The 23566-nt window shown below is 43.0% G+C and overlaps 4 protein-coding genes and 22 non-coding genes across 27 annotated transcripts; 1 reads left to right on the forward strand and 25 right to left on the reverse strand.

The window, feature by feature from the left end:
* Nucleotides 1-1087: 1087 nt before the first annotated feature.
* On the reverse strand, nucleotides 1088-1170 carry trnal-aag (transfer RNA leucine (anticodon AAG)). Its single transcript has one exon. It is a non-coding gene; the product is annotated as a tRNA-Leu (tRNA).
* Nucleotides 1171-1262: 92 nt separating this feature from the next.
* Nucleotides 1263-1345, reverse strand: trnal-cag (transfer RNA leucine (anticodon CAG)). The gene has a single exon. It is a non-coding gene; the product is annotated as a tRNA-Leu (tRNA).
* A 66-nt stretch (nucleotides 1346-1411) lies between these two features.
* Nucleotides 1412-1494, reverse strand: trnal-aag (transfer RNA leucine (anticodon AAG)). The gene has a single exon. It is a non-coding gene; the product is annotated as a tRNA-Leu (tRNA).
* Nucleotides 1495-1589: 95 nt separating this feature from the next.
* Nucleotides 1590-1672, reverse strand: trnal-aag (transfer RNA leucine (anticodon AAG)). The gene has a single exon. It is a non-coding gene; the product is annotated as a tRNA-Leu (tRNA).
* A 96-nt stretch (nucleotides 1673-1768) lies between these two features.
* On the reverse strand, nucleotides 1769-1851 carry trnal-aag (transfer RNA leucine (anticodon AAG)). The gene has a single exon. It is a non-coding gene; the product is annotated as a tRNA-Leu (tRNA).
* Nucleotides 1852-1943: 92 nt separating this feature from the next.
* Nucleotides 1944-2026, reverse strand: trnal-cag (transfer RNA leucine (anticodon CAG)). Its single transcript has one exon. It is a non-coding gene; the product is annotated as a tRNA-Leu (tRNA).
* A 94-nt stretch (nucleotides 2027-2120) lies between these two features.
* On the reverse strand, nucleotides 2121-2203 carry trnal-aag (transfer RNA leucine (anticodon AAG)). The gene has a single exon. It is a non-coding gene; the product is annotated as a tRNA-Leu (tRNA).
* A 96-nt stretch (nucleotides 2204-2299) lies between these two features.
* trnal-cag (transfer RNA leucine (anticodon CAG)) lies at nucleotides 2300-2382 on the reverse strand. The gene is given in 2 exon segments: nucleotides 2300-2334; nucleotides 2345-2382. It is a non-coding gene; the product is annotated as a tRNA-Leu (tRNA).
* Nucleotides 2383-2478: 96 nt separating this feature from the next.
* On the reverse strand, nucleotides 2479-2561 carry trnal-aag (transfer RNA leucine (anticodon AAG)). The gene has a single exon. It is a non-coding gene; the product is annotated as a tRNA-Leu (tRNA).
* A 92-nt stretch (nucleotides 2562-2653) lies between these two features.
* Nucleotides 2654-2736, reverse strand: trnal-cag (transfer RNA leucine (anticodon CAG)). Its single transcript has one exon. It is a non-coding gene; the product is annotated as a tRNA-Leu (tRNA).
* Nucleotides 2737-2832: 96 nt separating this feature from the next.
* Nucleotides 2833-2915, reverse strand: trnal-cag (transfer RNA leucine (anticodon CAG)). The gene has a single exon. It is a non-coding gene; the product is annotated as a tRNA-Leu (tRNA).
* A 94-nt stretch (nucleotides 2916-3009) lies between these two features.
* On the reverse strand, nucleotides 3010-3092 carry trnal-cag (transfer RNA leucine (anticodon CAG)). The gene has a single exon. It is a non-coding gene; the product is annotated as a tRNA-Leu (tRNA).
* A 94-nt stretch (nucleotides 3093-3186) lies between these two features.
* Nucleotides 3187-3269, reverse strand: trnal-aag (transfer RNA leucine (anticodon AAG)). The gene has a single exon. It is a non-coding gene; the product is annotated as a tRNA-Leu (tRNA).
* A 96-nt stretch (nucleotides 3270-3365) lies between these two features.
* On the reverse strand, nucleotides 3366-3448 carry trnal-cag (transfer RNA leucine (anticodon CAG)). The gene has a single exon. It is a non-coding gene; the product is annotated as a tRNA-Leu (tRNA).
* A 96-nt stretch (nucleotides 3449-3544) lies between these two features.
* trnal-aag (transfer RNA leucine (anticodon AAG)) lies at nucleotides 3545-3627 on the reverse strand. Its single transcript has one exon. It is a non-coding gene; the product is annotated as a tRNA-Leu (tRNA).
* A 96-nt stretch (nucleotides 3628-3723) lies between these two features.
* trnal-aag (transfer RNA leucine (anticodon AAG)) lies at nucleotides 3724-3806 on the reverse strand. Its single transcript has one exon. It is a non-coding gene; the product is annotated as a tRNA-Leu (tRNA).
* Nucleotides 3807-3902: 96 nt separating this feature from the next.
* On the reverse strand, nucleotides 3903-3985 carry trnal-aag (transfer RNA leucine (anticodon AAG)). The gene has a single exon. It is a non-coding gene; the product is annotated as a tRNA-Leu (tRNA).
* Nucleotides 3986-4077: 92 nt separating this feature from the next.
* trnal-cag (transfer RNA leucine (anticodon CAG)) lies at nucleotides 4078-4160 on the reverse strand. The gene has a single exon. It is a non-coding gene; the product is annotated as a tRNA-Leu (tRNA).
* Nucleotides 4161-4254: 94 nt separating this feature from the next.
* On the reverse strand, nucleotides 4255-4337 carry trnal-aag (transfer RNA leucine (anticodon AAG)). The gene has a single exon. It is a non-coding gene; the product is annotated as a tRNA-Leu (tRNA).
* Nucleotides 4338-4433: 96 nt separating this feature from the next.
* Nucleotides 4434-4516, reverse strand: trnal-cag (transfer RNA leucine (anticodon CAG)). Its single transcript has one exon. It is a non-coding gene; the product is annotated as a tRNA-Leu (tRNA).
* A 96-nt stretch (nucleotides 4517-4612) lies between these two features.
* trnal-cag (transfer RNA leucine (anticodon CAG)) lies at nucleotides 4613-4695 on the reverse strand. The gene has a single exon. It is a non-coding gene; the product is annotated as a tRNA-Leu (tRNA).
* Nucleotides 4696-4787: 92 nt separating this feature from the next.
* trnal-uag (transfer RNA leucine (anticodon UAG)) lies at nucleotides 4788-4870 on the reverse strand. Its single transcript has one exon. It is a non-coding gene; the product is annotated as a tRNA-Leu (tRNA).
* Nucleotides 4871-5820: 950 nt separating this feature from the next.
* On the reverse strand, nucleotides 5821-9774 carry pdp1 (pyruvate dehydrogenase phosphatase catalytic subunit 1). The gene is made up of 9 exons (XM_049730959.2): nucleotides 9649-9774; nucleotides 8688-8934; nucleotides 8458-8625; nucleotides 8141-8352; nucleotides 7977-8058; nucleotides 7814-7908; nucleotides 7528-7696; nucleotides 7248-7466; nucleotides 5821-7055 (listed from the first exon to the last, which is right to left on the reverse strand). The coding sequence occupies exons 2-9, from the start codon at nucleotides 8919-8921 to the stop codon at nucleotides 6681-6683; spliced, it is 1554 nt and encodes a 517-aa protein (XP_049586916.1). The 5' UTR covers nucleotides 8922-8934; nucleotides 9649-9774; the 3' UTR covers nucleotides 5821-6680.
* Nucleotides 9775-9945: 171 nt separating this feature from the next.
* On the reverse strand, nucleotides 9946-16080 carry LOC125975349 (meckelin). Of its 2 annotated transcripts, XM_049730802.1 has the most exons (29): nucleotides 16004-16080; nucleotides 15575-15874; nucleotides 15271-15359; nucleotides 15109-15199; nucleotides 14933-15032; nucleotides 14792-14855; nucleotides 14632-14703; nucleotides 14491-14553; nucleotides 14270-14424; nucleotides 14082-14190; nucleotides 13927-14013; nucleotides 13752-13817; nucleotides 13528-13681; nucleotides 13332-13452; nucleotides 13160-13265; nucleotides 12798-12854; nucleotides 12626-12724; nucleotides 12456-12554; nucleotides 12293-12379; nucleotides 12092-12191; nucleotides 11872-12011; nucleotides 11665-11805; nucleotides 11508-11588; nucleotides 11306-11422; nucleotides 11124-11240; nucleotides 10937-11044; nucleotides 10732-10834; nucleotides 10249-10391; nucleotides 9946-10163 (listed from the first exon to the last, which is right to left on the reverse strand). In XM_049730802.1, exons 2-29 carry the CDS (start codon nucleotides 15774-15776, stop codon nucleotides 10083-10085), a joined length of 2952 nt encoding a protein of 983 aa, XP_049586759.1. In that variant the 5' UTR covers nucleotides 15777-15874; nucleotides 16004-16080; the 3' UTR covers nucleotides 9946-10082. The 2 variants fall into 2 exon arrangements, with proteins under 2 accessions (XP_049586759.1, XP_049586758.1); XM_049730801.1 differs by having other exon boundaries at nucleotides 13332-13681.
* On the reverse strand, nucleotides 15895-18972 carry LOC125975395 (meckelin-like). Its single transcript, XM_049730964.1, has 14 exons — nucleotides 18854-18972; nucleotides 18578-18676; nucleotides 18388-18486; nucleotides 18240-18326; nucleotides 17975-18074; nucleotides 17770-17909; nucleotides 17562-17705; nucleotides 17106-17183; nucleotides 16924-17040; nucleotides 16734-16850; nucleotides 16558-16665; nucleotides 16380-16482; nucleotides 16143-16285; nucleotides 15895-16080 (listed from the first exon to the last, which is right to left on the reverse strand). The coding sequence occupies exons 1-14, from the start codon at nucleotides 18950-18952 to the stop codon at nucleotides 16000-16002; spliced, it is 1515 nt and encodes a 504-aa protein (XP_049586921.1). The 5' UTR covers nucleotides 18953-18972; the 3' UTR covers nucleotides 15895-15999.
* A 536-nt stretch (nucleotides 18973-19508) lies between these two features.
* On the forward strand, nucleotides 19509-22689 carry rbm12ba (RNA binding motif protein 12Ba). The gene is made up of 3 exons (XM_049730965.1): nucleotides 19509-19739; nucleotides 19840-20478; nucleotides 20555-22689. The coding sequence occupies exon 3, from the start codon at nucleotides 20576-20578 to the stop codon at nucleotides 22079-22081; it is 1506 nt and encodes a 501-aa protein (XP_049586922.1). The 5' UTR covers nucleotides 19509-19739; nucleotides 19840-20478; nucleotides 20555-20575; the 3' UTR covers nucleotides 22082-22689.
* Nucleotides 22690-23566: the final 877 nt, after the last annotated feature.

Below are 23566 nucleotides of genomic sequence, written 5' to 3' on the forward strand. Positions count from 1 at the left end.
CTAATGTGAAATTGCAGTAGATATATTGGATAACAATATTTAGGCGCATATATGCATAAACATTATTTTAAGTGTTATAAAATCAAGATGACCCAAGGAGAAGCCTAATCTCCCCGTTGTTGCATAACGGCGCATCCCTTCATGCAATAAAGTTAGCCGTTAGCTTGGAGAAGACGCGCATAAAAGAAGTGGTGTTTCAGTGAGTGGTTCTTTCTTTCCTTGGCAAATCGTAAATCGACATTCTGGCTTCCATAGTTGACACCAGGAGGGAGACGCAACACGTTCTCTGACTGATCCGTTGATGCAGAGGGAAGGCAGTTCACCCATTGACTCGCTCGCGAACGAGAAAGTCAGGATACGTTCCCTCACTGATCCGTTCTCGCGATGAACTGCATATGCAAATCACTCACTCACTGACTTGTTCACTCGCAGACCCGTTCTGTTAGTAAACGTGAAATGCAATTCAAGACTCGTTTGTGACCGGGAAGTTACGCCATTTTCTTCTTCGTTTTGTTTAACGGCGAGGTGGCACCAGCTTCATGCGCATTACCGACACCTACTGGTCGAAGTCATGTGAACTGAAAAAAAAACACCCAAATTCGTTCACTCTCGTTCACTAAACAGATTCGTTTCTTTGAACGAATCGTTCACTCATTAGCCAACAGTAGTTACTACATTCATCGGGTTTGTGATTCTCAGCGATCACAAACTCAAGATTCTCATTGATTCTTCAGTAAAAGGAGTTTGTCAGAAAGGGGGTTTTGAACCCACGCCTCCAGGGGAGACTGCGACCTTAACATAGCGCCTTAGACCGCTCGGCCAACCTGACACGCAAGGTTACTACATTCATCGGGTGTGTGATTCTCAATGATCACAAAATGAGTGATTCTTCAGTAAGAGAACTTTGTCAGACGTGGGATTCGAACCCACGCCTCCAGTGGAGACTGCGACCTGAACTTAGACCTGCCTTAGACTGCTCGGCCATCCTGACACATGAATAGGAGCTTTAGTTACTAAATTCAATGGGTGTGTGATTCTCAATGATCACAAACTGAGGATTCTCATTGATTCTTCAGTAAAAGGACTTTGTCAGAAGTGGGATTCGAACCCACGCCTCCAGGGGAGACTGCGACCTTAACGCAGCGCCTTAGACCGCTCGGCCATCCTGACACATGAGATTCAACTTTAGGTACTACATTCATCAGGTGTGTGATTCTCAATGATCACTAAAGATTCTCATTGGTTCTTCAGTAAAAGAACTTTGTCAGAAGTGGGATTTGAACCCACGCCTCCAGGGGAGACTGCAACCTGAACGCAGCGCCTTGGACCGCTCGGCCATCCTGACACATGAACAGGTGCTTTAGTTACTAAATTCATGAGGATTCTCAATGATTCTTTAGTAAAAGGAGTTTGTCAGAAGTGGGATTCGAACCCACGCCTCCAGGGGAGACTGCGACCTTAACGCAGCGCCTTAGACCGCTCGGCCATCCTGACACATGATTGGTGCTTTTGTTACTAAATTCAATGGGTGTGTGATTCTCAATGATCACAAACTGAGGATTCTCATTGATTCTTCAGTAAAAGGACGATGTCAGAAGTGGGATTCGAACCCACGCCTCCAGGGGAGACTGCGACCTTAACGCAGCGCCTTAGACCGCTCGGCCATCCTGACACATGAACAGGTGCTTTAGTTACTAAATTCATTGGGTGTGTGATTCTCAATGATCACAAACTGAGGATTCTCATTGATTCTTCAGTAAAAGGAGTTTGTCAGAAGTGGGATTCGAACCCACGCCTCCAGGGGAGACTGCGACCTTAACGCAGCGCCTTAGACCGCTCGGCCATCCTGACACATAAGATTCAACTTTAGGTACTAAATTCATTGGGTGTGTCATTCTTAATGATCACTAAAGATTCTCATTGGTTCTTCAGTAAAAAAACTTTGTCAGAAGTGGGATTCGAACCCACGCCTCCAGGGGAGACTGCGACCTGAACGCAGCGCCTTGGACCGCTCGGCCATCCTGACACATGAACAGGTGCTTTAGTTACTAAATTCATTGGGTGTGTGATTCTCAATGATCAAACTGAGGATTCTCACTAATTCTTCAGTAAAAGGAGTTTGTCAGAAGTGGGATTCGAACCCACGCCTCCAGGGGAGACTGCGACCTTAACACAGCGCCTTAGACCGCTCGGCCATCCTAACACGTAAGACTCAGCTTTAATTACTACATTCATCGGGTGTGGGATTCTCAACGATCACAAACTGAGGATTCTCATTGATTCTTCAGTAAAAGAACTTTGTCAGAAGTGGGATTCGAACCCACGCCTCCGGGTGAGACTGCAACCTGAACGCAGCGCCTTTGACCGCTCGGCCATCCTGACACATGAATAGGTGCTTTAGTTACTAAATTCAATGGGTGTGTGATTCTCAATGAACAGAAACTGAGGATTCTCATTGATTCTTCAGTAAAAGGACTTTGTCAGAAGTGGGATTCGAACCCACGCCTCCAGGGGAGACTGCGACCTTAACGCAGCGCCTTAGACCGCTCGGCCATCCTGACACATAAGATTCAATTTTAGGTACTACATCCATCAGGTGTGTGATTCTTAATGATCACTAAAGATTCTCATTGGTTCTTCAGTAAAAGAACTTTGTCAGAAGTGGGATTCGAACCCACGCCTCCAGGGGAGACTGCGACCTGAACGCAGCGCCTTGGACCGCTCGGCCATCCTGACACATGAATAGGTGCTTTAGTTACTAAATTCAATGGGTGTGTGATTCTCAATGAACAGAAACTGAGGATTCTCATTGATTCTTCAGTAAAAGAACTTTGTCAGAAGTGGGATTCGAACCCACGCCTCCAGGGGAGACTGCGACCTGAACGCAGCGCCTTGGACCGCTCGGCCATCCTGACACATGAACAGGTGCTTTAGTTACTAAATTCATTGGGTGTGTGATTCTCAATGATCAAACTGAGGATTCTCAATGATTCTTCAGTAAAAGGAGTTTGTCAGAAGTAGGATTCGAACCCACGCCTCCAGGGGAGACTGCAACCTGAACGCAGCGCCTTGGACCGCTCGGCCATCCTGACACATGAACAGGTCCTTTAGTTACTAAATTCATTGGGTGTGTGATTCTCAATGATCAAACTGAGGATTCTCAATGATTCTTTAGTAAAAGGAGTTTGTCAGAAGTGGGATTCGAACCCACGTCTCCAGGGGAGACTGCGACCTTAACGCAGCGCCTTAGACCGCTCGGCCATCCTGACATGTAAGACTCAGCTTTAATTACTACATTCATCGGGTGTGGGATTCTCAACGATCACAAACTGAGGATTCTCATTGATTCTTCAGTAAAAGAACTTTGTCAGAAGTGGGATTCGAACCCACGCCTCCAGGGGAGACTGCGACCTGAACGCAGCGCCTTAGACCGCTCGGCCATCCTGACACATGAACAGGTGCTTTTGTTACTAAATTCAATGGGTGTGTGATTCTCAATGATCACAAACTGAGGATTCTCATTGATTCTTCAGTAAAAGGACTATGTCAGAAGTGGGATTCGAACCCACGCCTCCAGGGGAGACTGCGACCTTAACGCAGCGCCTTAGACCGCTCGGCCATCCTGACACATGAATAGGTGCTTTTGTTACTAAATTCAATGGGTGTGTGATTCTCAATGATCACAAACTGAGGATTCTCATTGATTCTTCAGTAAAAGGACGATGTCAGAAGTGGGATTCGAACCCACGCCTCCAGGGGAGACTGCGACCTTAACGCAGCGCCTTAGACCGCTCGGCCATCCTGACACATGAACAGGTGCTTTAGTTACTAAATTCATTGGGTGTGTGATTCTCAATGATCACAAACTGAGGATTCTCATTGATTCTTCAGTAAAAGGAGTTTGTCAGAAGTGGGATTCGAACCCACGCCTCCAGGGGAGACTGCGACCTTAACGCAGCGCCTTAGACCGCTCGGCCATCCTGACACATAAGATTCAACCTTAGGTACTAAATTCATTGGGTGTGTCATTCTTAATGATCACTAAAGATTCTCATTGGTTCTTCAGTAAAAAAACTTTGTCAGAAGTGGGATTCGAACCCACGCCTCCAGGGGAGACTGCGACCTGAACGCAGCGCCTTGGACCGCTCGGCCATCCTGACACATGAACAGGTGCTTTAGTTACTAAATTCATTGGGTGTGTTATTCTCAATGATCAAACTGAGGATTCTCACTAATTCTTCAGTAAAAGGAGTTTGTCAGAAATAGGATTCGAACCCACGCCTCCAGGGGAGACTGCGACCTTAACGCAGCGCCTTAGACCGCTCGGCCATCCTAACACGTAAGACTCAGCTTTAATTACTACATTCATCGGGTGTGGGATTCTCAACGATCACAAACTGAGGATTCTCATTGATTCTTCAGTAAAAGAACTTTGTCAGAAGTGGGATTCGAACCCACGCCTCCAGGGGAGACTGCGACCTGAACGCAGCGCCTTAGACCGCTCGGCCATCCTGACACATGAATAGGTGCTTTAGTTACTAAATTCAATGGGCGTGTGATTCTCAATGATCACAAAAAGAGGATTCTCATTGATTCTTCAGTAAAAGGACTTTGTCAGAAGTGGGATTCGAACCCACGCCTCCAGGGGAGACTGCGACCTGAACGCAGCGCCTTAGACCGCTCGGCCATCCTGACACATAAGATTCAACTTTAGGTACTACATTATACAGGTGTGTGATTCTTAATGATCACTAAAGATTCTCATTGGTTCTTCAGTAAAAGAACTTTGTCAGAAGTGGGATTCGAACCCACGCCTCCAGGGGAGACTGCGACCTAAACGCAGCGCCTTGGACCGCTCGGCCATCCTGACACATGAACAGGTGCTTTAATTACTAAATCCATTGGGTGTGGTTGAAGTCATGAACTGAAAAAACGTCACAGATCAAACAGCCAATCAGGAGGCGTGACCATGTATTGTAAGGCTTTTTTTTTGTGTAAACAAAACAAATAGGGGCGGGGCAGACCAAGACGGCACATTTTGTGGTGTTTTTTTTTATAGAAAAATGTATGGTAAAACTGCATAGTAAGTTTTGTTTTAGATTTATTGCATAAGATGGCTAAATAAATAGAAAAGAAAAATAATATATTTCCAGGTGATGAGTTTATTCTGCCCACACACATGGCAAAGTGTTTAACAAAGAACGAAATGATGTCCTTCACGCTTACATGACCTCCTTTTTAAAAGCAAACTAAAAGGATTTATGACCGACTGACCTCATTTTAATTATTGAGTTTCTATGGTTACACAGACATGCAAACAATAAAATGTAGCCTCGTCTTGATCAATGCGCACGCTCCCACAAGAATTATTGTCAGACTTTAATGAAAACTGTTTATACTAAAATGTTACCATGGAAGACTGCTTTCAGGAGAATGTAGTTGGATTTTTTTTTTCTCTTACAAATTATATGTCACACTTTGCCTATTGTGGCCTTGTAAGAATGACAAATGTGAGAATTTACAAAACCTATTGTACGCACACATTTATGGAAAATATTCTATTTTTTTATAATAGAAAGATGATCCCCATAAATTAATGAGGTGAGTCTTTTTATCTCCACCCATTGAGATACATGAGGAACAGTCGTGACCTACTTTTTGCCTATAAAGCCACAAATGCTTTCAAATACAAAAATTATGACTTCACGTTAGGTGTGGCACCCTTTTCAAAGAGTTGGCACAAATTATTGAAATATGCACTACAGAATATGATACATTTTGAATTGTGGGTATATTTGGAACCTTACAGAAATACACAGAAAGCTTTAACAGTTTATTATGCCATATACAAAATAGAAACCGATTAGATAACAATTTTTACATACACCGAAAATAAGATATATGCTTGTAATGTAACGTGGAATAAATACTTTAAAGAATTGTTGATATTGCAGCTTAAATATGAAGTAACATGGTTGTGCTTATTGCAGAACTGGAGTGTAGTTACACAAACAGTAAGAAGTAAAGTGCTAGCAAACTCTCCGGCACTAAACACCCCTTTAAAAAAAAAAATAACAAAGGCTCCCTCAAATCAGCCTTTTGGAAAAATAATAAAATAGGAGGAGAATGAAATAGAGTGTTGTAAAATGTGCAGGATTCGCCATGAAAGCAATGACGAAACCTCTTTGCTGTATTTTACATTTAAATTAATTTACATTAGTAAATTACTTAACCAGATTATTCAATGTATAAATATTTTACAAAGTGATTGGAGTTCTTTATAAAGATCTTGATAAGATCAATCATCTGTGGAATTTTAAAAAAACACAAACACTTACACAGATGACATACTCTTAGGATTTTAAAGTATCTTTCCGTTTTCAGCCTCGGGTTCCAAATTTTTAGTTTTGACCAAAATTTTAGATTGTCAGTACATCCCTATTCTTTTTAGTCATTTCTGTTCTTTGGAATCCACCCCCTTGAAGGGAATATTTTCAGCTTGCGGCACAAAATAAAATTGTAACAGTGTTACTGAACACAGAATAAAGTGTGTGAGACTGTATCGCACAATGATACACAAAAATACAATCTGCAACTACAAAAAAGTCACGTTTTCTTGTGTACAAGCATGCTTCTGTCCTCATAAATATTTGTAAAGTCAGATACAAGAGTGTGCGTGTTTACTCTTCCTGCCGGTGCGCTCCGATCACGTGAGGGTTGAACTGAGAGACGATGATGGTGATGTCATCGCGGTACATACGAGCCAGCTCCTCGGGCAGCGACAGCATCTTGGAGAGCCTCTCGTGGTCGACGGTGCCGAACTCGTTGTTGCCCACGGCGTGCCGCATCAGGTAGGTGGCGGCGTTCTGGTCCTCGAAGGCCGACGACGTGCGAGCCTTGCGTTCCTCCAGAAGCCCTTGCATCTGTCCCAGGGTGACCTGGTAGCCCCCCACTGTGAGCGGCTGCTGCTGGTGCACGCCGGTTAAGTACTCGCCGACGATGCGCACCACTTCCTGTCTGTGGAGAGTCTCCCAAAGTCCGTCAGAACCGATCACCTGCAGTGTTACAATTAAGGTACATGTAGACTAATGCCGTCCCAAAAAACGACTATTTTGTGAAGTGCATTAGCACCACCTACAGGACTGGAGTGGCATGTGACAAGCAGACTTTTCAAAACAAGTTGGTGGGACAAGTTTAGGATGCTTTGGTGATGTACTAGATGGAGTGGAAGTCACCACTTAACTCACCAGGAAGCGATCCTGCGGTCTGAGCCGGTGGTAGGTGATCTCGGGCTCGGCCGTCAGGTACGGCGGCGTGTGGTAGTTGGGCGGTATGAACTTGGTGTGCTCGTTTTCGTGCAGCTGATCGGGCCCCGATTCCAGAACTCGTTTCTGGAGCTCGATGCCCCACTTGAACTTCACGTCACCAAACGCTCGGAAGGGCATGAGCAAGCCCAGCAAACGGTCCTGAGCGTGCGTGTGTGTGTTGGTTAACACAATGAGCAACAAATTGGAGGAGGAGTTGTACCTGTCGTATCACCGTCTTCCTCTCTGAGGGCGGGTGTTCCGCACGAATCCGAGCCACCTCGTCTTCGTTCTGGGCACAGTGGTCATTAGAGAGCGTGTGAGCGGTAAAGGAACCGTCCTCCTCCTGCACGCCAAGCACCGCCCGAGCATCTCCGGCATTGGCTATATACCTTTAGGACGAGAGAGCTTTATTACGTATGTCACATCGTAAAAATTGCGTTTAGCTTGTATTTTATGTCTCAATTATATCTGGTGGTTACAGTTTTGACATTTGTTCTTATTCGTACAGGTCTGCTCCATCCACGTGAGCCACGCATGCCGTCGCTCCAGAGAAGGCCACTCTCAGAACCCAGTAGTGCAGGAAAGCATTTGGATCTCCAACCTGGCAGACCAGACCATATTTTAAAAATTTGAAAACATGTCGATAAAAATAAATGTAGTATGCCTCACCTGAGCCTCCAGAGAAATATCATTGTCCAGCCTCTTGAAGGCGTTCATCAGAGCCTCTCTGGTGTCGGGGACATCCCCTGGGCTGAGAGCAGGAAAAAAAAAATGGTGCAGGATTAGTCTACCTAACGTTTTGCCCATCGTAACATTTTTCCCGCACGTCTTACTTGGTGAGATCGATGAGCTCCTGCCAGTATGTACGGAGGCTGTTGAAGTAGAGCGTCTGAGCCTCCCTGCTGAAATAATCGTTGGGGTGCTTTTGCCACTGCAGGATGGGACTGAGCGCCCGGCCCGCCTCCACCGCCGCTTCCAGCTCGCACAGCGTGTCGTGCGGCAGTAGGGACACGGCGATGTAGTAGAAGAGCCTCTCGCTGAGCGCCTGGTGGAGAGCAATGTAAGACCACACAATTGCTGGCTACAATAATAAAAGCAAGAGGAAGCTGCTGGAGTACATCTATTGGAATGTGTTAATCTGTAGTTGCACCTGTGCACAAGCACATCCAGCGTGGCCATCAAACACGCCCAGCAACATTCCTCTCGTCTGCAGGCATGTCGCTGCACTGCGGCGGTCTTCTATGGGAGCGTTTGCAGGTAGCTGATTGCTGTCAAAGCCCATCACGGATGACAAGTTCTTGCCATCAAACTCAGGAACCTACAAGCAAATTACAGCAATTATTTCACACGGAGATAAGGGGAAAGTGTTTTCCAGCCGACCTTGAAGCTGTACTCGTTGGCTTTGAGGATGGAGTTGACTTGAGGTGGAGTGAGGACGTAGCTGTGAAGTGCGGAGGTGGTCTGGTGACATCTTGAGGGAGTGTGACTCATGTGAGAAGGACGTCGAGGAGCGGAGGAGCCCAACTGGGGCCGGCGGTGCTGGCATGGTAACAGACTGGAGGACAAGACCTTTGCCCGAGGCAATCTCTTCAACAGCTGTGACATCACAGGCATAGCAGATGGAGCACTGCAGACGTGGAAGTCCAAATGTTAGAAAACCACAAAACTGTTTCTTCTGTGTTTGTTCTCATTAGGCTCCAACCCCATCACAGTATTTGAAGTTTTATTACACTATATAAACAAAACACGAGACAAGCACTGACACACAGTAACTTAATACTTTATGGCTTAAGGTTGCAAGCAAGTATGGGTCAGCAGACCTGCTCAAAATAGCTTGACGTTTGGATGGTGAGAATTTTCTCTGCAGTCTTAAGTTGGTGGGTTGGTGTTTGCTTTGGATCAGACTTCCATGTTACATAATTCAAGGTATGTTTAAGTATGCAGATGCTGCAGAAATAATCATCTTTACGGGGGGTCCGTAAACACAACACGAAAGGGAGTCATGTTGACCATAGTGGCTGGGGCAAAGTTGCCATATTTGTTGACATCACAAGCCTCACCCAGCTAGCGACGAGGGTGGTGTCGGAGAAACACAACAGCACTTACAACACAAGAACAACTGCACAAAAGATTTAAATGTCTGATAATTGCAAAATCCAACTAGGTTAAGTACTCGATTAACTTGTAAATGCGCCTAACCACAGGGCAGAGATGCCAAATGCTAAACGTAATGAGGGTTACACCCACCACTCCGACAGTAAAATATAAAGGGCATGATTCAACTTGGCTTGATTATTTCTTATTTAATGTAACTGCATAATGTTGCATGCATATTACGCACCTGTACTTGTGAATATCAAAAAGTTATTAAAGCTCATGGCTCGAGTCCGAGCACTGCAAACAAAACGATGTCGTCGTCGTCCACCAGCGCCGCACCGCACAGTGGACGCTGATTGGCTGAGCGCTGTGGGCCCCGTCAGTGACGTCATACAGACAAATAAAACTGACTTTCAAAATAAAACGCTTCAAAATAAAACTTTTATCAGATCGACAGGGCACATCGCAAGAATATTTAGGATTGCCCTCACTTATAGACACACAAAAAAAAAAGAAATAATAGTAGGGAAAACACAGTGTATTAAAATTAATATAAAATATTTTAATCTAAAAAAATACATTTACAAGAAAAATATATACAAAACAGGGAACAGATATGTAAAAAACAACAAACCCTTAACATAATTTACAGTTTTACAACATGGCCACTTTAAATGATCATATCAAAAATCTGTCATCCACCAAAGTTTTGTTGACGAGGTTCCTCCTTCCAAACGAATTGCGAATCCTTTCAAAGATCTGTTAGGAATAAACAAATATTTGATTATAATGGTGAGGCACTAACTTTAAATTTGATTTTTCTGTATCTGCCCAAAATACTGACCATTTGCTGCAAGTACGTAAGGACGGCAGCAAGCACAAAGTTCTGAGAGGCGAGGTCGACGACGCAGAAGAACAGCGTGTCGAAAATCAGCAGAGTGCCCTCATTTCCATAAAAGAGTACATCAGCAAAGGAGTGACCTTCATCTGTGGTGACAAACAGACATTATCTATGCAAGCAAGCATCAGCAACTCTACATCATGATCAAATCACAAAACATCACCAGCTCAGTGGCCTTGTGTTTGAGTGCCTGCCCTGAGAGTGGGAGGTTGTGGGTTCAAACCCCCAGCCGGGTCATACCTAAGACTCTAAAATCGGTACTCATTTCTTCCCTGCTTGGCACTCAGTGTAAGGGGTTGAAATGGGGCCTCCCGATCACCAAATGATTGTATTATGTTTATCTTGTTAATTATTTGACTGGTTCTTTTATCATAAACAAATGATTTAGGTTTCATGACCTGACATGTTTCGGCCGAAACATTATACCATTATAAAAGATGCTCTTATCATTCGGTTCAAGGAACTCCATGCCCATGACTCTCTCCAATGCCAGTTTGTCCCTCACAATGTAGTCCATATCAGGGTGAGCCTGAAGAAAATAAAACAGCGATTTAAAAAAAAAAAGGAACAGTTTAGACTAGAAACGAGAATAAAATGGAAGAAACAATAACAATTTATAAGGGTGACTAACATGATCTATGACAGATCCCAAGAAGTGGTTCATGGTTTGGTAGGCCCGAATGTTTTGGTCTGACTGGTTGAATGAGGCCGAGTCCATGAGTCTCGATGGTCCGTGTCGCTGCAAATGAATGAAAAAGCAAAACGATAAAATACAAGCATTGTATTTGACAACATTCCGAATGGAGACAGGCACAAACCATGGTGAAGGAGTCGCGTATCCTGTCGTAATGTGAGCGCAAGCGGCCGGAGAGGGCCACTTGGAAAGTCTGCATGTCCGTATTGGGAAGAAGACCTCTTTGGCCACACAGTGACTCCTTCGCGTGGGAAAGATCACACGTAAGACGGATGCAAATTGTGGAAAATATCTAAGTGGACATACGGCTTCTCTCCTCAGGTTGTTGTTCATTTCTTCCATGTTTGTATCAGCGTGGCCGTGCACAGATCGCCCATGGATGTAGTAGCCAAAACAGCGCTGGGGTAAAAGCAGCACGGAAATCTGCCAAGACAAAACACACAAGTGAAATTTAACAGATTCAAAAATTCATTTGGACACATTGACAGTAGCACAATAGGTAACTCACATTACTGATGGAGCAGAGATCCACAAACTGGCGAATTTTGTCTTCCACAAAATGCTCGTAAAATACCGTGAAGAAAATCACCTGTACAGATACACGACAAAATTCAGCGAAAGGTTAGCACCACATTAAACGGTCAATAAGAAGCGAGGAGGACAACCTGAAGAAGTCCAATGCAGAGCCAGAGTGTTGCCGACAGTCCATAGCGCATAATCAGGCTGTATGAAGGCGTATACACCTGTGGGGGGCGCTGTAGAGTTGGCCAGGGGTCTCTCAGTGCTAAGCTGGAGAACCCTAACACCTAAACAAACCAATGCAAGTATTAGCTCAGGAATGGCAATTAAAATAATTCAAACGTGAGACGTACTTCAAGGAAGAAGAGCACAGCCATGATCTGAAAAGTTGGGCGAATTTTACGGATGGTCTGGATCTCGTTCCACTCGTTGGCCACAAAGTAGGTCCTCCAGATGCTGACGGGAGAGGGATCACGTTTCTGCTGACCGTTGGCTGAAATAAAAGCATGTAGAATGAAGACGCAGAAAAATGGAGACACTCTAAAAGTATAAGAGCGACAACAATTTTAACACCTGGCACGTTTCTGTTTGCTTTAATGCGTGGCCTTTCCCAGTCAATGAAGAAGACGTCCAAAGATAACTGCACAATCAGCTTGTGGAGGAACTGCACTGCCTGGACAGCAGAAAAATACATGATATGAGATGAAAGACGCCCTCTAGCGTTTAGAGTGAATAATGCTCATGTAAACATTTGGTCTATTTGAACTGACTCACCTTGAGAGCAAAGGCGCAAGAGATGTAGGTCACAAACTGCTCCTCTTGATGAGAAAGCGGCAATAAGACTGAGGCATTCTGTTGGGCCTAAAACAAAACGATTTTTTAAAAATCAAGCTAAAAAAGAAATTGCACTATTTAGGTGGAATGAAATGAAAGGCACCTTGTAAAGGATGAGCCAGTAAAGTCCAGTTCCCACAGTGACGGCGAGGAAAACATTGGCCAGATCTCCAGCGTAAAACAAGAAAAACATCAGCATGGTCTGAAATCAAAGGGAAGAGGTGGGTCAGGATTTACACTCCCACAGGAGAGTCCGGATTTATGATGCTTTACCCTTAAGTCCACCACGGGTGAGGCGATCCTCCTCTTCCAGCTGACTGTTTTGAGGACTGACAAGAGCACGGCCAGACCAGCCAGCACACCCAGAGCAGTCTGTGCCACACACACACAAATGGATAAGAGAAAAATAATAATAATAATAAATAACTTTGGGTTTCATACTCACATCTGTCTTCAAGCGAGCCTCGTTCTGATCCATCTCATACTCCACAGAAAAGCTCATCTGCAGGAGGAGAGAGAAATGTTCTTCTTTCTTATGTATTGTTTACTGCGGAGTATTTTTCTAAGAATCTAAATTCACAAAAAGAAGAAAAATAGAGCAAGAATAGCCCACTGGGGGTGTGCACACTTGTGCAACCAAAGAATCTACAGCTGTGTCTTTTTTTAATCTCTCTTGGAGAGACTTTCTTTTAAATTCAATTGAGTTCTAGATCTTAACAGTTTAGTTCCCTTTTTTAAAATGATTTATCATTCGTGTCATTTTACATCACAAAAACCTCGCCTTTTGAAAAGGTGTGTGCGACTCACAGACACAGTTTGTGTGTCGACGTCAGCAACCAGGACATCTTTGTACTCCACCGTCATCAGTGGGGGGAACACCTGACCCTGTTGTGTGCCCGGGACTAAGTTGAACCTGTGCACATCCACCGAGCGCTTAGAAACCACAAATATTTATTTCCACTGCATCTTCAGTGTGCACCTTATTTTCACAGTGTTGGCGACACGGATGACTTTAGGAAGATCCTTTGCGTTTTTTTCTCGGCCGCTCAACGCGTCGATGAGAAAGATACGCCGTGATAGGTACCAGTTGGTCATGCTTTCTGTGCATTGGTGAGCAAAAACACAAGTTTCGCGACACAAAATCACACACACGAGCTCACAACCACAAATCCCACCTTGGTTGATGAACTTTCCATTATATTGCTGGTTCAGAACCAATGTGGGTAAAGGGAGAAGTTTTCTGGTCTCCTCTCCACCGAGGTCCAGAAAGACATCATAAAAAAGCGGCTCGGGATGAGCACGGAGCAGGTCTGCGATTGAAAGATCACACTACACACACGGAATCAAAGTCGTGCAATCAAAGCAAGGTGGACTGCGACGTGAACTGCGGCTAACTTACGTTTTCTTGGTAGGCGGTGCCAAAACTGAAAGCTGACATTCGTTTGATGGGTGTTTCTGGACAAATCTAAAGGAGATATATTTTTAGAATCAATGCATCTGACTCGAGAGTCTTGAAAAATGAATCACATCAAAATATTTTATAATGTAAGCGGGAGGTCAAGGCCAGGTCTTACCTGTAGATTAGCTCCTCCGATAGTTTCCCATCGAAGGAACTCGCCTCTGACGTTATAAACGGCAGCGAGCAGCTTAATGTCCGTGTTCTATCAAACAAAAAAATGAACCGGATTATTTCCCATAGCGTTATAATTTAATTAATTTCATCATCTACCTTGTCTTTTCCTCTGAAAACAAAGCTAACCGGGACGGGATCGCTCTGAAGCACTCGACTCGCCAATCCCGGTTCATCGCCGTAGTAAAGCCATGGTAGATTATGTCTCCTGGAAAAAAAAAAGTTTAACACTGGTGGTATTTAGATGTACCTAATGCCACGTCCTTATAATTTATGCAATTGAGCACCAGTAGGAGATGTCTTGAGTGGAGCTAAAAGCGGCCTGTGATCTGAAGACGTTGTTAAAGATCCCGCAGGCATCAACGCTCACGCCGCTGAAGGAGTGCATGTTCATCACGCACATGTTGCCCAGGGCTTGGCATGCTGTCAGGTTGGAGAAGCTCTGTTGATAAGAACATTTAATGACATGAAAGCTCATACAGGGCAATTAGAGAAAGTGTCAAATTACAAGGCAGGCTGCTGCGGATGAGTAGAGATTCTTGAGGAACCAGGCAGACACCATGCTGAACTTCTAGAAGTGGGACAGAAACAAAAGCAAAAATGATTCAAATGTTTCCTTGGTGGAGGTAACAAAGATATGTGTACTTACCAACTGAGCAAAGTTGACACTGGGATTGACATTAGTGGAAAGACTTCCTGGTGGGATACACAACCCACCTGCCTGGAAATAAGATAAAAATATATTAAAGAATACAAATATAAAATATATGCTTATTTTAAAATAAATATCTGGAATTGCATGAGCTCACCAGCAAAGAGGGAGGGTTACACACACAGGAGCTTTTGATGAAGGAAGCCTGACATCTCTCGCACCTAAATGACAACACACATAGGCAGCTAATTTAACGACAAATAATCATATTAAAATTATTATGAGTCAGATGATGAACCTGTCTCCATTGCTGTTGGGTACTGAGAAAGCGGATCCATTTCCATTACACATCTCGCATGAGGCCTCATCTAAAAGATTTCCACTGACATCCCTCTCCACTGGAAAAAAAAAACATATATAAGTGAGTAAAAAAAACAATGCAATACTTTTCACCTGCCCAGATATTTTACTAACCGAGGATACGTCTTGGAGGGCACTGGCACCGGCCCTCATCAGTAGTACTACCTGGGCAACGAATGCACCCAAAACCATCTTGAGTTACTGCCTGGAGCCCAACCAGAAAACTTTAGACAAACAAGTTTATGTGATCAATATAATATAATGAACAGTACTTACAGGCTTTTCTTCTGGACAGGCCTCACAAGCAATGGAGGTCAGGTCAGTCGTGATTGTTCGGAATCCATTTTGGCAAATGCAACTCAGCCCTGGAAAACAAAAGATGATTTGAACTAATAATTTAAGATGAATAATGTCACAAATTGTTATTGTGACCATTTATTTTTATAGGTAAGCAGTTACAGGTAAGCTGGAGCCAAGTGAGGACTTCTCCTGACAGCTAACTACCCCTAAACTCTGTGTAATAGTATTTGCAGTATTTGAAACAAGATTAATGAAACATTTGTGTTTAAGCGAGGCTAACCAGTTGCGCTGCGTTGTTGATTTTCACCACAGCTAACACACGACAAACTGGAGATGTCGAAGTATTCTTCCACATTGCAGTCTGACGGAGATTGAAAAGGAATTATATACTGCTGGCATAAAACGGGATTTAAATGCACAAAAAACAATGTAAAAATAAATTTGTAGCTGCTAATAATAAAAAGTAGCGTCCCTGTCGCCATGGTGTGCTGCGGCGTCTTTTTCGTTTGCGGCTAGCATTGGGCCTTGTGGAGCACTAGCGCCGTCTTGCGGTTGGGAGTAGGGCGTACCTTTGTCTGCTCTGAACAACCACAAACACAATTCTTAGTGTTCATCAGTGCTTATTTTTTAATATTGTAAATGTTATAGTTATTATGAATGTAAAAAATAAATAAAATGAACAACATTGAAGACTTTCCATGGAAATTACATCAGAAATCGCTCATCCACTTGCGTCTTGTAGGCAAGGTTCTTCTTTCCAAAATGAATTTGAATCTTTCGGAATATCTGCATAGAAGTCATTGATTTAAACACCAGTGTTCTTTTTCACGCATACATTCCATACTCACCTTTTGCTGGATGTATGTCAGCAGTCCTGCGAGTACAAAGTTCTGACATGCAAGGTCAGCAACGCAGAAGAACAACGCATCAAAAACCAGCAATGTACTTTCGTGTCCATGAAAAAGCACATTGTTGAAACTGTGGGCTTCATCTGCAAGGACAAAGATATTCAGTCTCCTCCAAAAGTACTGGAAAAGCAAGGCCAGTTCGACCATGCATATATCGACAAACATAAATATTGCTACCATTATAAAAAATGCTCTTCTCAATTGGCTCGAGGAACTCCATGCCCAGGACACGCTCCAACGCCAGTTTGTCCCTCACATAGTAATCCATGTCAGGGTGGGCCTGAGAGGACCAAAACATCATGAGATGAACAAATGATAATTGCACTTATTGCATTTATATTTGTGTGCCACGAACATGATCGATGATTGATCCAAGGAAGTTGTTCATGGTGTGGTAGGCCCGAATGTTTTGCTCCCACTGGTTGGCTGAGTGGGCTTCCATGAGCCGTGTTGGTCCGTATCTCTGGATGTAGAAGATGCAGTGAGGAATTGCTGTATATATTTTTTTTTTCGTGGGAGACGTGTACAAACCCTGGCAAAGGATTCGCGAATCTTGTCGTACTGTGAGCGTAACCGTGTGGAAAGAGCCACCTGGAAAGTTTGCATGTCCGTGCTGGGTAGAAGACCTCTTTGGCCACACAGTGACTCCTTCACAATATGGACGCAATAGGAATGTGAGTTGAGCACTAAAGGCATAAAAATGGTCGCTAAGCAAACATACAGCTTCTCTCCTGAGATTTTGACTCATTTCCTCCATGTTGGTGTCAGCGTGACCGTGCACGGAACGTCCATGGATGTAGTAGCCATAACATCGCTGCGGTAAGAGCAACACTGAAATCTGTAAAAACAAAACACGCTTAAGCGAATCCAAGTAAACAGATACAGAGATGAATTGTAACTTACGTTGCTGATTGAGCAGAGATCTGGAAACCGACGGATTTTGTCAGTTACGCAAATCTCGTAAAAGACAGTGAATGTGACCTGAGCGGAGATAGAGGGATGAATTGATTATAATAATTAATTGATTGGATATTATTCAAAAGTTGTTCAATTCAAAAAGCAAAACTCACATGGCACACATTCAGGAATTTTGGAATCATTCAATTTGTTTCCCATGTAAAATAGATTTTTCTGTAAATTTCTAAAAATTAATAAAAATATTATTTTAAAAAAAATCATATAACATTTTAGTTATTTATTTATTTTCCTTTTTTTCAACAGTATTTACTCCTTTATTTTAATTTATTTTAAAAAAAATCATATAACATTTTAATTAATTATTTATTTATTTTACTTTTTTTCCAACAGTATTTACTCCTGTATTTTTCACTTTTTCAAATGGGAAAGTCAAATGAAAACCTGGAGAAACCCAATGCAGAGCCAGAGTGTTGATGCCAGACCATAGCGCAGAATTGTGCTGTAAGAAGGTTCGTCGTCCATCTGTGAGGAAGCCTTCAAAAGCGTCCCGGGCTCCTTAAGTGTGTATTCAGAGAAACCCAAAACCTAGACGGCATTAAAAAAACGATGAGCAAAAACAGACAAAAGGTGCATGTGGCGTGTGACATACTTCAATAAAGAAAAGCACAGCCATGATCTGAAAGGTCGGCCTGGTCTTGCGGATGGTCTGGATCTTGTTCCACTCATTGGCCACAAAATAGGTCCTCCAAATACTAACAGGTGTAAGATCCTGTTTCTGTTGACCTCTGGCTGACAAAAGCAGGGCACACAGTGAGCAGCCTAAGAAAAAAAAATGCTAGCAAAAAGATTTCCACCTGTGACCGTCCGGCTGGCTGTGGTTCGAGGCTTCTCCCAGTCAATGAAAAAAACATCCACAGATAACTGCATGATCAGCTTGTGGAGGAACTGCATTGCCTTTAAGGACAAAGTTTTTATCATTATCAAAATGTGTATTAAAAATCTCTTCGAGAGGATCAATTTTGTATTGCTGGTCGGGTCAGGAACCCCACACTGATTCCCATGACCTTTGACCCCCAATATGAACATCTGCACATCATCATCAAGCATTAACTGACTCACCTTGAGCACAAAAGCGCAAATAATGTATGTGGCAAAATGTTTTTCCTGATGAGGAAGTGGCAGTTCCATATCCACTTGCTGTTGGGCCTAAAAAAAAAGAATAATTAATCTCAAATTAAAAACAATATCAAACAAACATCCATCCAACCTTGGAAAGCATAAGCCAGCAGAGTCCAGTTGCTAAAGTAACGAGAAAAAAAACATTGGCCACATCTCCAGCGTAGAAAAACACAAAGGTTAATATAATCTAAAAAAAAAAAAGAAAAAAAAGAACATTATCATTATGTTTCACATCAACAACTGGAAAATGATCATTTGTGATGTCACACGAGCTTTACCTTCAAGTCGATGGTCACTGAGTCGGATCTCCTCTTCCAGCTGATTGTCTTCAACAGCGACAAAAATATCACCAAACCAGCCAACACACCCAAAGCAGTCTGCGAAAAAAAAATCCCGATGCTAAGTCGCTAAGTAGCTAAGCAGACTTTATTCCCCTCTGATACAGTTAACATTAAAAAGTATAAATGATCATTTTATGAATATTTTTACAACTTAATACATAATAGTTGGGCATATTGATTTGAGTGTCATTTTTGGGTGTGGGGCCTACTCACATCTATAACATGGGCCTGGTAAATCACCACATCCTTCCGTTGTGTCTGCAAGAGATAAAAAAAAAAAAAAAAAGGGAAGTGAGAGTAACTATGCCCCATACGAATGAAATATACAACACGGACTCACAGATTCGAATAAAATGCTGACATTTGGGTTGGAAGGCGCATCCATTTTGTGATAGACAAATGTCCACTATTTGATGCGTATGCACGGAATCATATTAAAATTATGATGGGCTTCAAAGGTACGCATATTAAAGTGACACCACATCATACAGTATCAACATGGCGCTGTGATGCTGAATGAATGTTATGTTAGCGCAACCAGGATAATAATCAGTATTAATAAACTTAATATTGATAAACAAAGTTTTTAAATCTATCGGAATTAGGATTAAAAAAAACAATGTGTTCTGGATTTTCCTTCAATATTAGCAAGTGTGTGTTTGTTTATGAATATTTGAAAAAAAAGACAGCTAATGTGATGTTGAATTTAAAAAAGTGAATAACTTAATGGAAATTATTATGAATTTTTGAACAAGTGAGATCACAAAACTTTGTTTATGACAGCATTAATAGGAAATTATATCACAAGGCTTTATTTTTATTGTGATGAGATGAGGAAAAAAAATGATGCCACAAGGTTTGCTAGTGATGACATGTCAGGGTTAAAAACGGAAAGTCAAGTTTATTTATGTAGCCCTAAATCCCCTGATCTTAAACTCCCAGGAGGGCAAGGAAAAACTCAAAAAAATCCTACTGTGGGAAAAATGAGAAATCTTGAGAAGAGACCACAGATGGGAGGATCCCCCTTCCAGGATGACCCAGAAAATGGAGATGTCAAAGTGTTCAGTTAGAACAACAAAGGAAGACTGCACGATTTCCGGTATGTGGTGAGCTTTTTCTGATGATCATCTGCCCAAAAAAACACAAATTCTTGAAAAAGGCATGGATGAAAACAAGAAACTAACTTATTATTTTTGTAGATTCCCATTTGTCCATGTCATGGCAATCGGCAAAGGTTTGAATCGAGGTATCTGGATTTTTGATGAAGACGTTTCACCTTTTATCCAAAAGGCATCTTCAATGTCCATGGCTGTGTCTAAAATAAGATGTTGTTTTTGTTGCTTAGCATGGTTGGTGATGTGTAGTCAAGACAAGTCATTTCACCACCCTCGCTGGGCAACAACGACAACAACCAGGAACCACGCCCACAAAACAACATTTAATAGTTCCTAATTAACATACAAAGGATTTGTTTTAGATGTACTGTAATTATTTTCTGCATCAAAATTAAATGTGGTGTTCAAAAAGTCTTTTTTCAAACTTGAGTCTTGAAAAAGAGGGCGTCGTCTTATAATCAGGGTCGTCTTATATTCGGGTCAATACGGTAATTTCCTTCAAAGAAGCACAGCATGGTTCGACCAGGTACCTACACCGGATGAAATGGTTCATCCTCACGCCATTGATAGTGACGTAAAACGTTGCTCGACCAATCACCGTGCAACAATGGAAAGGCGCAAACTGGGCGGGATTGAATGTGTATTGGAAGCAGAGGCATGCAAGACGCAGTTTCAGTTTCAGACTTTAAGAAGCTCCATGCGCGCGCACCTTAAGTAAATACGGTCAGTATTTCTCAAATCAAAATTAATTATAACCTTCTTCCTCGTGTTTTTTACTCAAATATTTTGTCTTTTACAGAGCACGCTTCTTGGGGGGGACATGACCAGCATTGTGAGGCTTAAGGGGCTCGATGAGAAAGCGAACGCCGAGGACATTCGGCACTTTTTCCCTCGTTTGCACATACCTGACCGCGGAGTTTGGATCTGGATCCTGGGAGGACCACAACACGAGGCATTCATAGCCTTCAAGTCTGAACGCGATGCACGACACGCCGTTCGCCATAGTGGACGTTCTCTAAAAGGATCCAAGGTGAATATACGCCTGAGTAGTGTTTCAGAACTGGAACATAAATTAAAATACTATGAGAAGAAGAAGCATTTAACTTCCCATTGTCTACCACGTGAGAAAGTGAAGGTCCTTGCGCAAACTTCTTCACGTGATCCTAGAATTGCGTCTGCATATTATACCCCAATTTCACCACCACAAGAGCCTAATGGAGATGTTTCGGACAAGCCAAGTGATCATAAAATCCACCTAGATCCAATTCCTAATGGGTGTCTAAAGACCATTGAGAAATCTTGTGATCCCAGGATACCACATATACAAGACAGGCCATGTGGTCCCAGAACAATACCCATCCCCAATGGGTGCCCACAGATGTTAGAGGTGTTACCTGACCTATTGTCACCTATTGTTCCCAGTGATTTCCAACATGCATCCGATAAGCCACACTCCCCCCAAATAGAGAATTGTGATCAACCACAGATTTTCCAAAAAGGATTTCTTCTCGGCGTCCGTTCGGTGCTAGAAAATCTTCAGTCCTACCCAAGTAAGCAACGAGAGATTTTAGGGGAACAAGACCGACGAGAGGACGGAAATATAATTATGTCAGATCCGCAAAAATCCAGGCCAGGTTACGTGAGGCTGTTTGGACTGCCGGCCTCAACGACAAAAGCGGATATTTGTTCTTTCTTCGAAGGGCTGAAGGTAGCAGAAGTCGTAGTCAATATGAAGCTGGAGCACCGTCACGTGTGCCTCGTGAAGTTTGAGGATATGCAAGATGCTTTTGATGCCTTACATTTCAACAACCAGTATATGGGCCCAATTTGTGTGGAAGTACGCAAAGCCACGGAGATGATATGGAACCTAGCATTGTCAGAATGTGAAAACACTTGCCACAAGGCCGAGAAGGACTCGGACACGGCGAAACACAAAGTTGGATTGGAGGAAGAATATGATTATCCCAAAAAGCCCAGACTGTACATTCCACGTGACAAGTATATTGTCAAAGTTTGCAATTTCCCGGTATATACAACAAAGACTGATTTACAGCAAGTGTTTCAGTGTGATGAACTCCAAAATAGATACAATATACAACATCTACTGGACAAGAACGGCCATAGAACAGACACAGCTTTTTTATTTTTAAACCAGAAGGCCAATTATGAACACGTGATGTCTTGCAATGGCAAGCTGGTTAGCGCGGCCCCCATTAAGGTGTCAGCAATAACCAGAGGTGAGATGATGGAACTGAAAAGGAGCCAGAGATGGCCTCACAAAATGACATCCCACGAAAATGGTGTTGGAAAAGAACTTGGATGCTGAAAGTGCTTGAAGGTTCTAAACATGCCTGGAAATTTTTGAAGGAAGGTCTCAGACAAATGTAGCGTCACAACAGATGATATAATTTCAAGGGATCGTGGCAAAGGTTCTTGCACGGCCATGTTGCAGTTGAAATCCCCAAAACTTGTTTATACTACCTTTTTTCGTACTGAATGATTGCCAATTTTTTTATTTCTATTCCCTACAGCAGCTTCCATGGACACATGTATATTTTAATCTAGCAAGAAGAGAACTGGATCACCCCCATGTTTTTTTTTTTATTGCATTCTTAACACTTAACAAAATTAGAAAATCTTTTTAAAGTAGAGTTTTTCTTAAAAGCGTTCAAAATAAGTCAACAAAGAGAATGTATCCACTTTGGGAATAAAACAAAAATTGTTTCAAAACAATCACACCAAATGGACACACAGTGAAGACCAACATCTTGATGTTGCATCACTTCTAGAATCTGCGGGAACCCTCCGAGAACCAAGGCTGACCTGTAGAGGTTGAAATAAAACCGGACGGAAGGATAAATCTTGTTAGTTAACATCTGATGTTGAATACAGTTCTATTTTCTGACGTTGAATAAAGTGTGGTGAAAAGCTTCACTCCGACTGGTCGTGTACCTTTAGGTAAGGCTCGAGAGAATCTATCACTGCTTCTTGGCAGACTGGAAGATGGCGATGACGAGAAGTTTGAGCTCTTTGAGAAGCTACTCGAACCCTGTGGAGATGTGACGGGATTTAGATTGCATATTGGATTTACGCCAGTGTTGCTCCTTACCTCTGGCGCTACAGTCTTAAGTCTGTACTCCATCAGCTGCTCTGTTAGCTTCTGGGTCACCTTCAGCACCAACTGAGCATCGCTCTCATTCTCTATCTGGAAGGTCTCCTGAAAACAAAAACACCATTATCATTTTTGAATACTGATTCTCAGAATTGGCATGAAGTCCCGCACTTACCAGGTATTGAAACAGTTCATTTGGATCACAGATACCAGTAGTTTGCGGTGATTTGGTGGGGCTTGGTCTGTCAAATGGTTTCTTCAGAGGCCTGTCCAATAAGCTTGGAGGCATCTTGATCTGGGGTCCTGGGTACTCGTTGCGAACCATTGGGCCGGCGTTAAAACGATCACGTCCATCTTTTGGGCCAAAATCGTCGCTGGGCCTACGCGGATATGGTCTTGAACCCCTGTCGGTGTTTGGGAAACGTTCCTTGCGTGAAACGGGTCCAAAGTTGGAAGGCTCGAATTCCTCCGAATTAGAGTCTTGGAAACGTGGCTCGGGTACAAAGCGGTCGAAATCGGTCGGCTCGTAGTCATCGCGACACTCGTTGTAAGGACCTTCATCGGGGGGGAACTCGTCATCAAACGACTGGTCATTGAACATTTGACCTGGAAAAGCAGAATCGGGTTTACTGGGACGACACGACAAGACGTAGTAAAGGGCTCAATAAAAAACGGAACCCACTAAATTGTCGTCCATTT

Source organism: Syngnathus scovelli, chromosome 9 (genome assembly GCF_024217435.2).
Source record: "Syngnathus scovelli strain Florida chromosome 9, RoL_Ssco_1.2, whole genome shotgun sequence".
Taxonomy (NCBI): domain Eukaryota; kingdom Metazoa; phylum Chordata; class Actinopteri; order Syngnathiformes; family Syngnathidae; genus Syngnathus; species Syngnathus scovelli.

Coding starts and splice junctions, on each gene's coding strand:
- pdp1 (XM_049730959.2), bottom strand. CDS start 8,921: ATGCCTGTGATGTCACAGCTGTTGAAGAGATTGCCTCGGGCAAAGGTC. Junction 7,697..7,813: donor CACGTGGATGGAGCAGACCT/GTACGAATAAGA, acceptor CTCGTCCTAAAG/GTATATAGCCAATGCCGGAG. Junction 7,467..7,527: donor GGAAGACGGTGATACGACAG/GTACAACTCCTC, acceptor ACGCACGCTCAG/GACCGTTTGCTGGGCTTGCT.
- LOC125975349 (XM_049730801.1), bottom strand. CDS start 15,776: ATGGCGACAGGGACGCTACTTTTTATTATTAGCAGCTACAAATTTATT. Junction 11,241..11,305: donor ACAACCTGAGGAGAGAAGCC/GTATGTCCACTT, acceptor TCCCACGCGAAG/GAGTCACTGTGTGGCCAAAG. Junction 10,835..10,936: donor TGGGATCTGTCATAGATCAT/GTTAGTCACCCT, acceptor TATTTTCTTCAG/GCTCACCCTGATATGGACTA.
- LOC125975395 (XM_049730964.1), bottom strand. CDS start 18,952: ATGGGGCATAGTTACTCTCACTTCCCTTTTTTTTTTTTTTTTTATCTC. Junction 17,041..17,105: donor ATCTCTGCTCAATCAGCAAC/GTAAGTTACAAT, acceptor TTGTTTTTACAG/ATTTCAGTGTTGCTCTTACC. Junction 16,483..16,557: donor TTGGATCAATCATCGATCAT/GTTCGTGGCACA, acceptor TGGTCCTCTCAG/GCCCACCCTGACATGGATTA.
- rbm12ba (XM_049730965.1), top strand. CDS start 20,576: ATGACCAGCATTGTGAGGCTTAAGGGGCTCGATGAGAAAGCGAACGCC.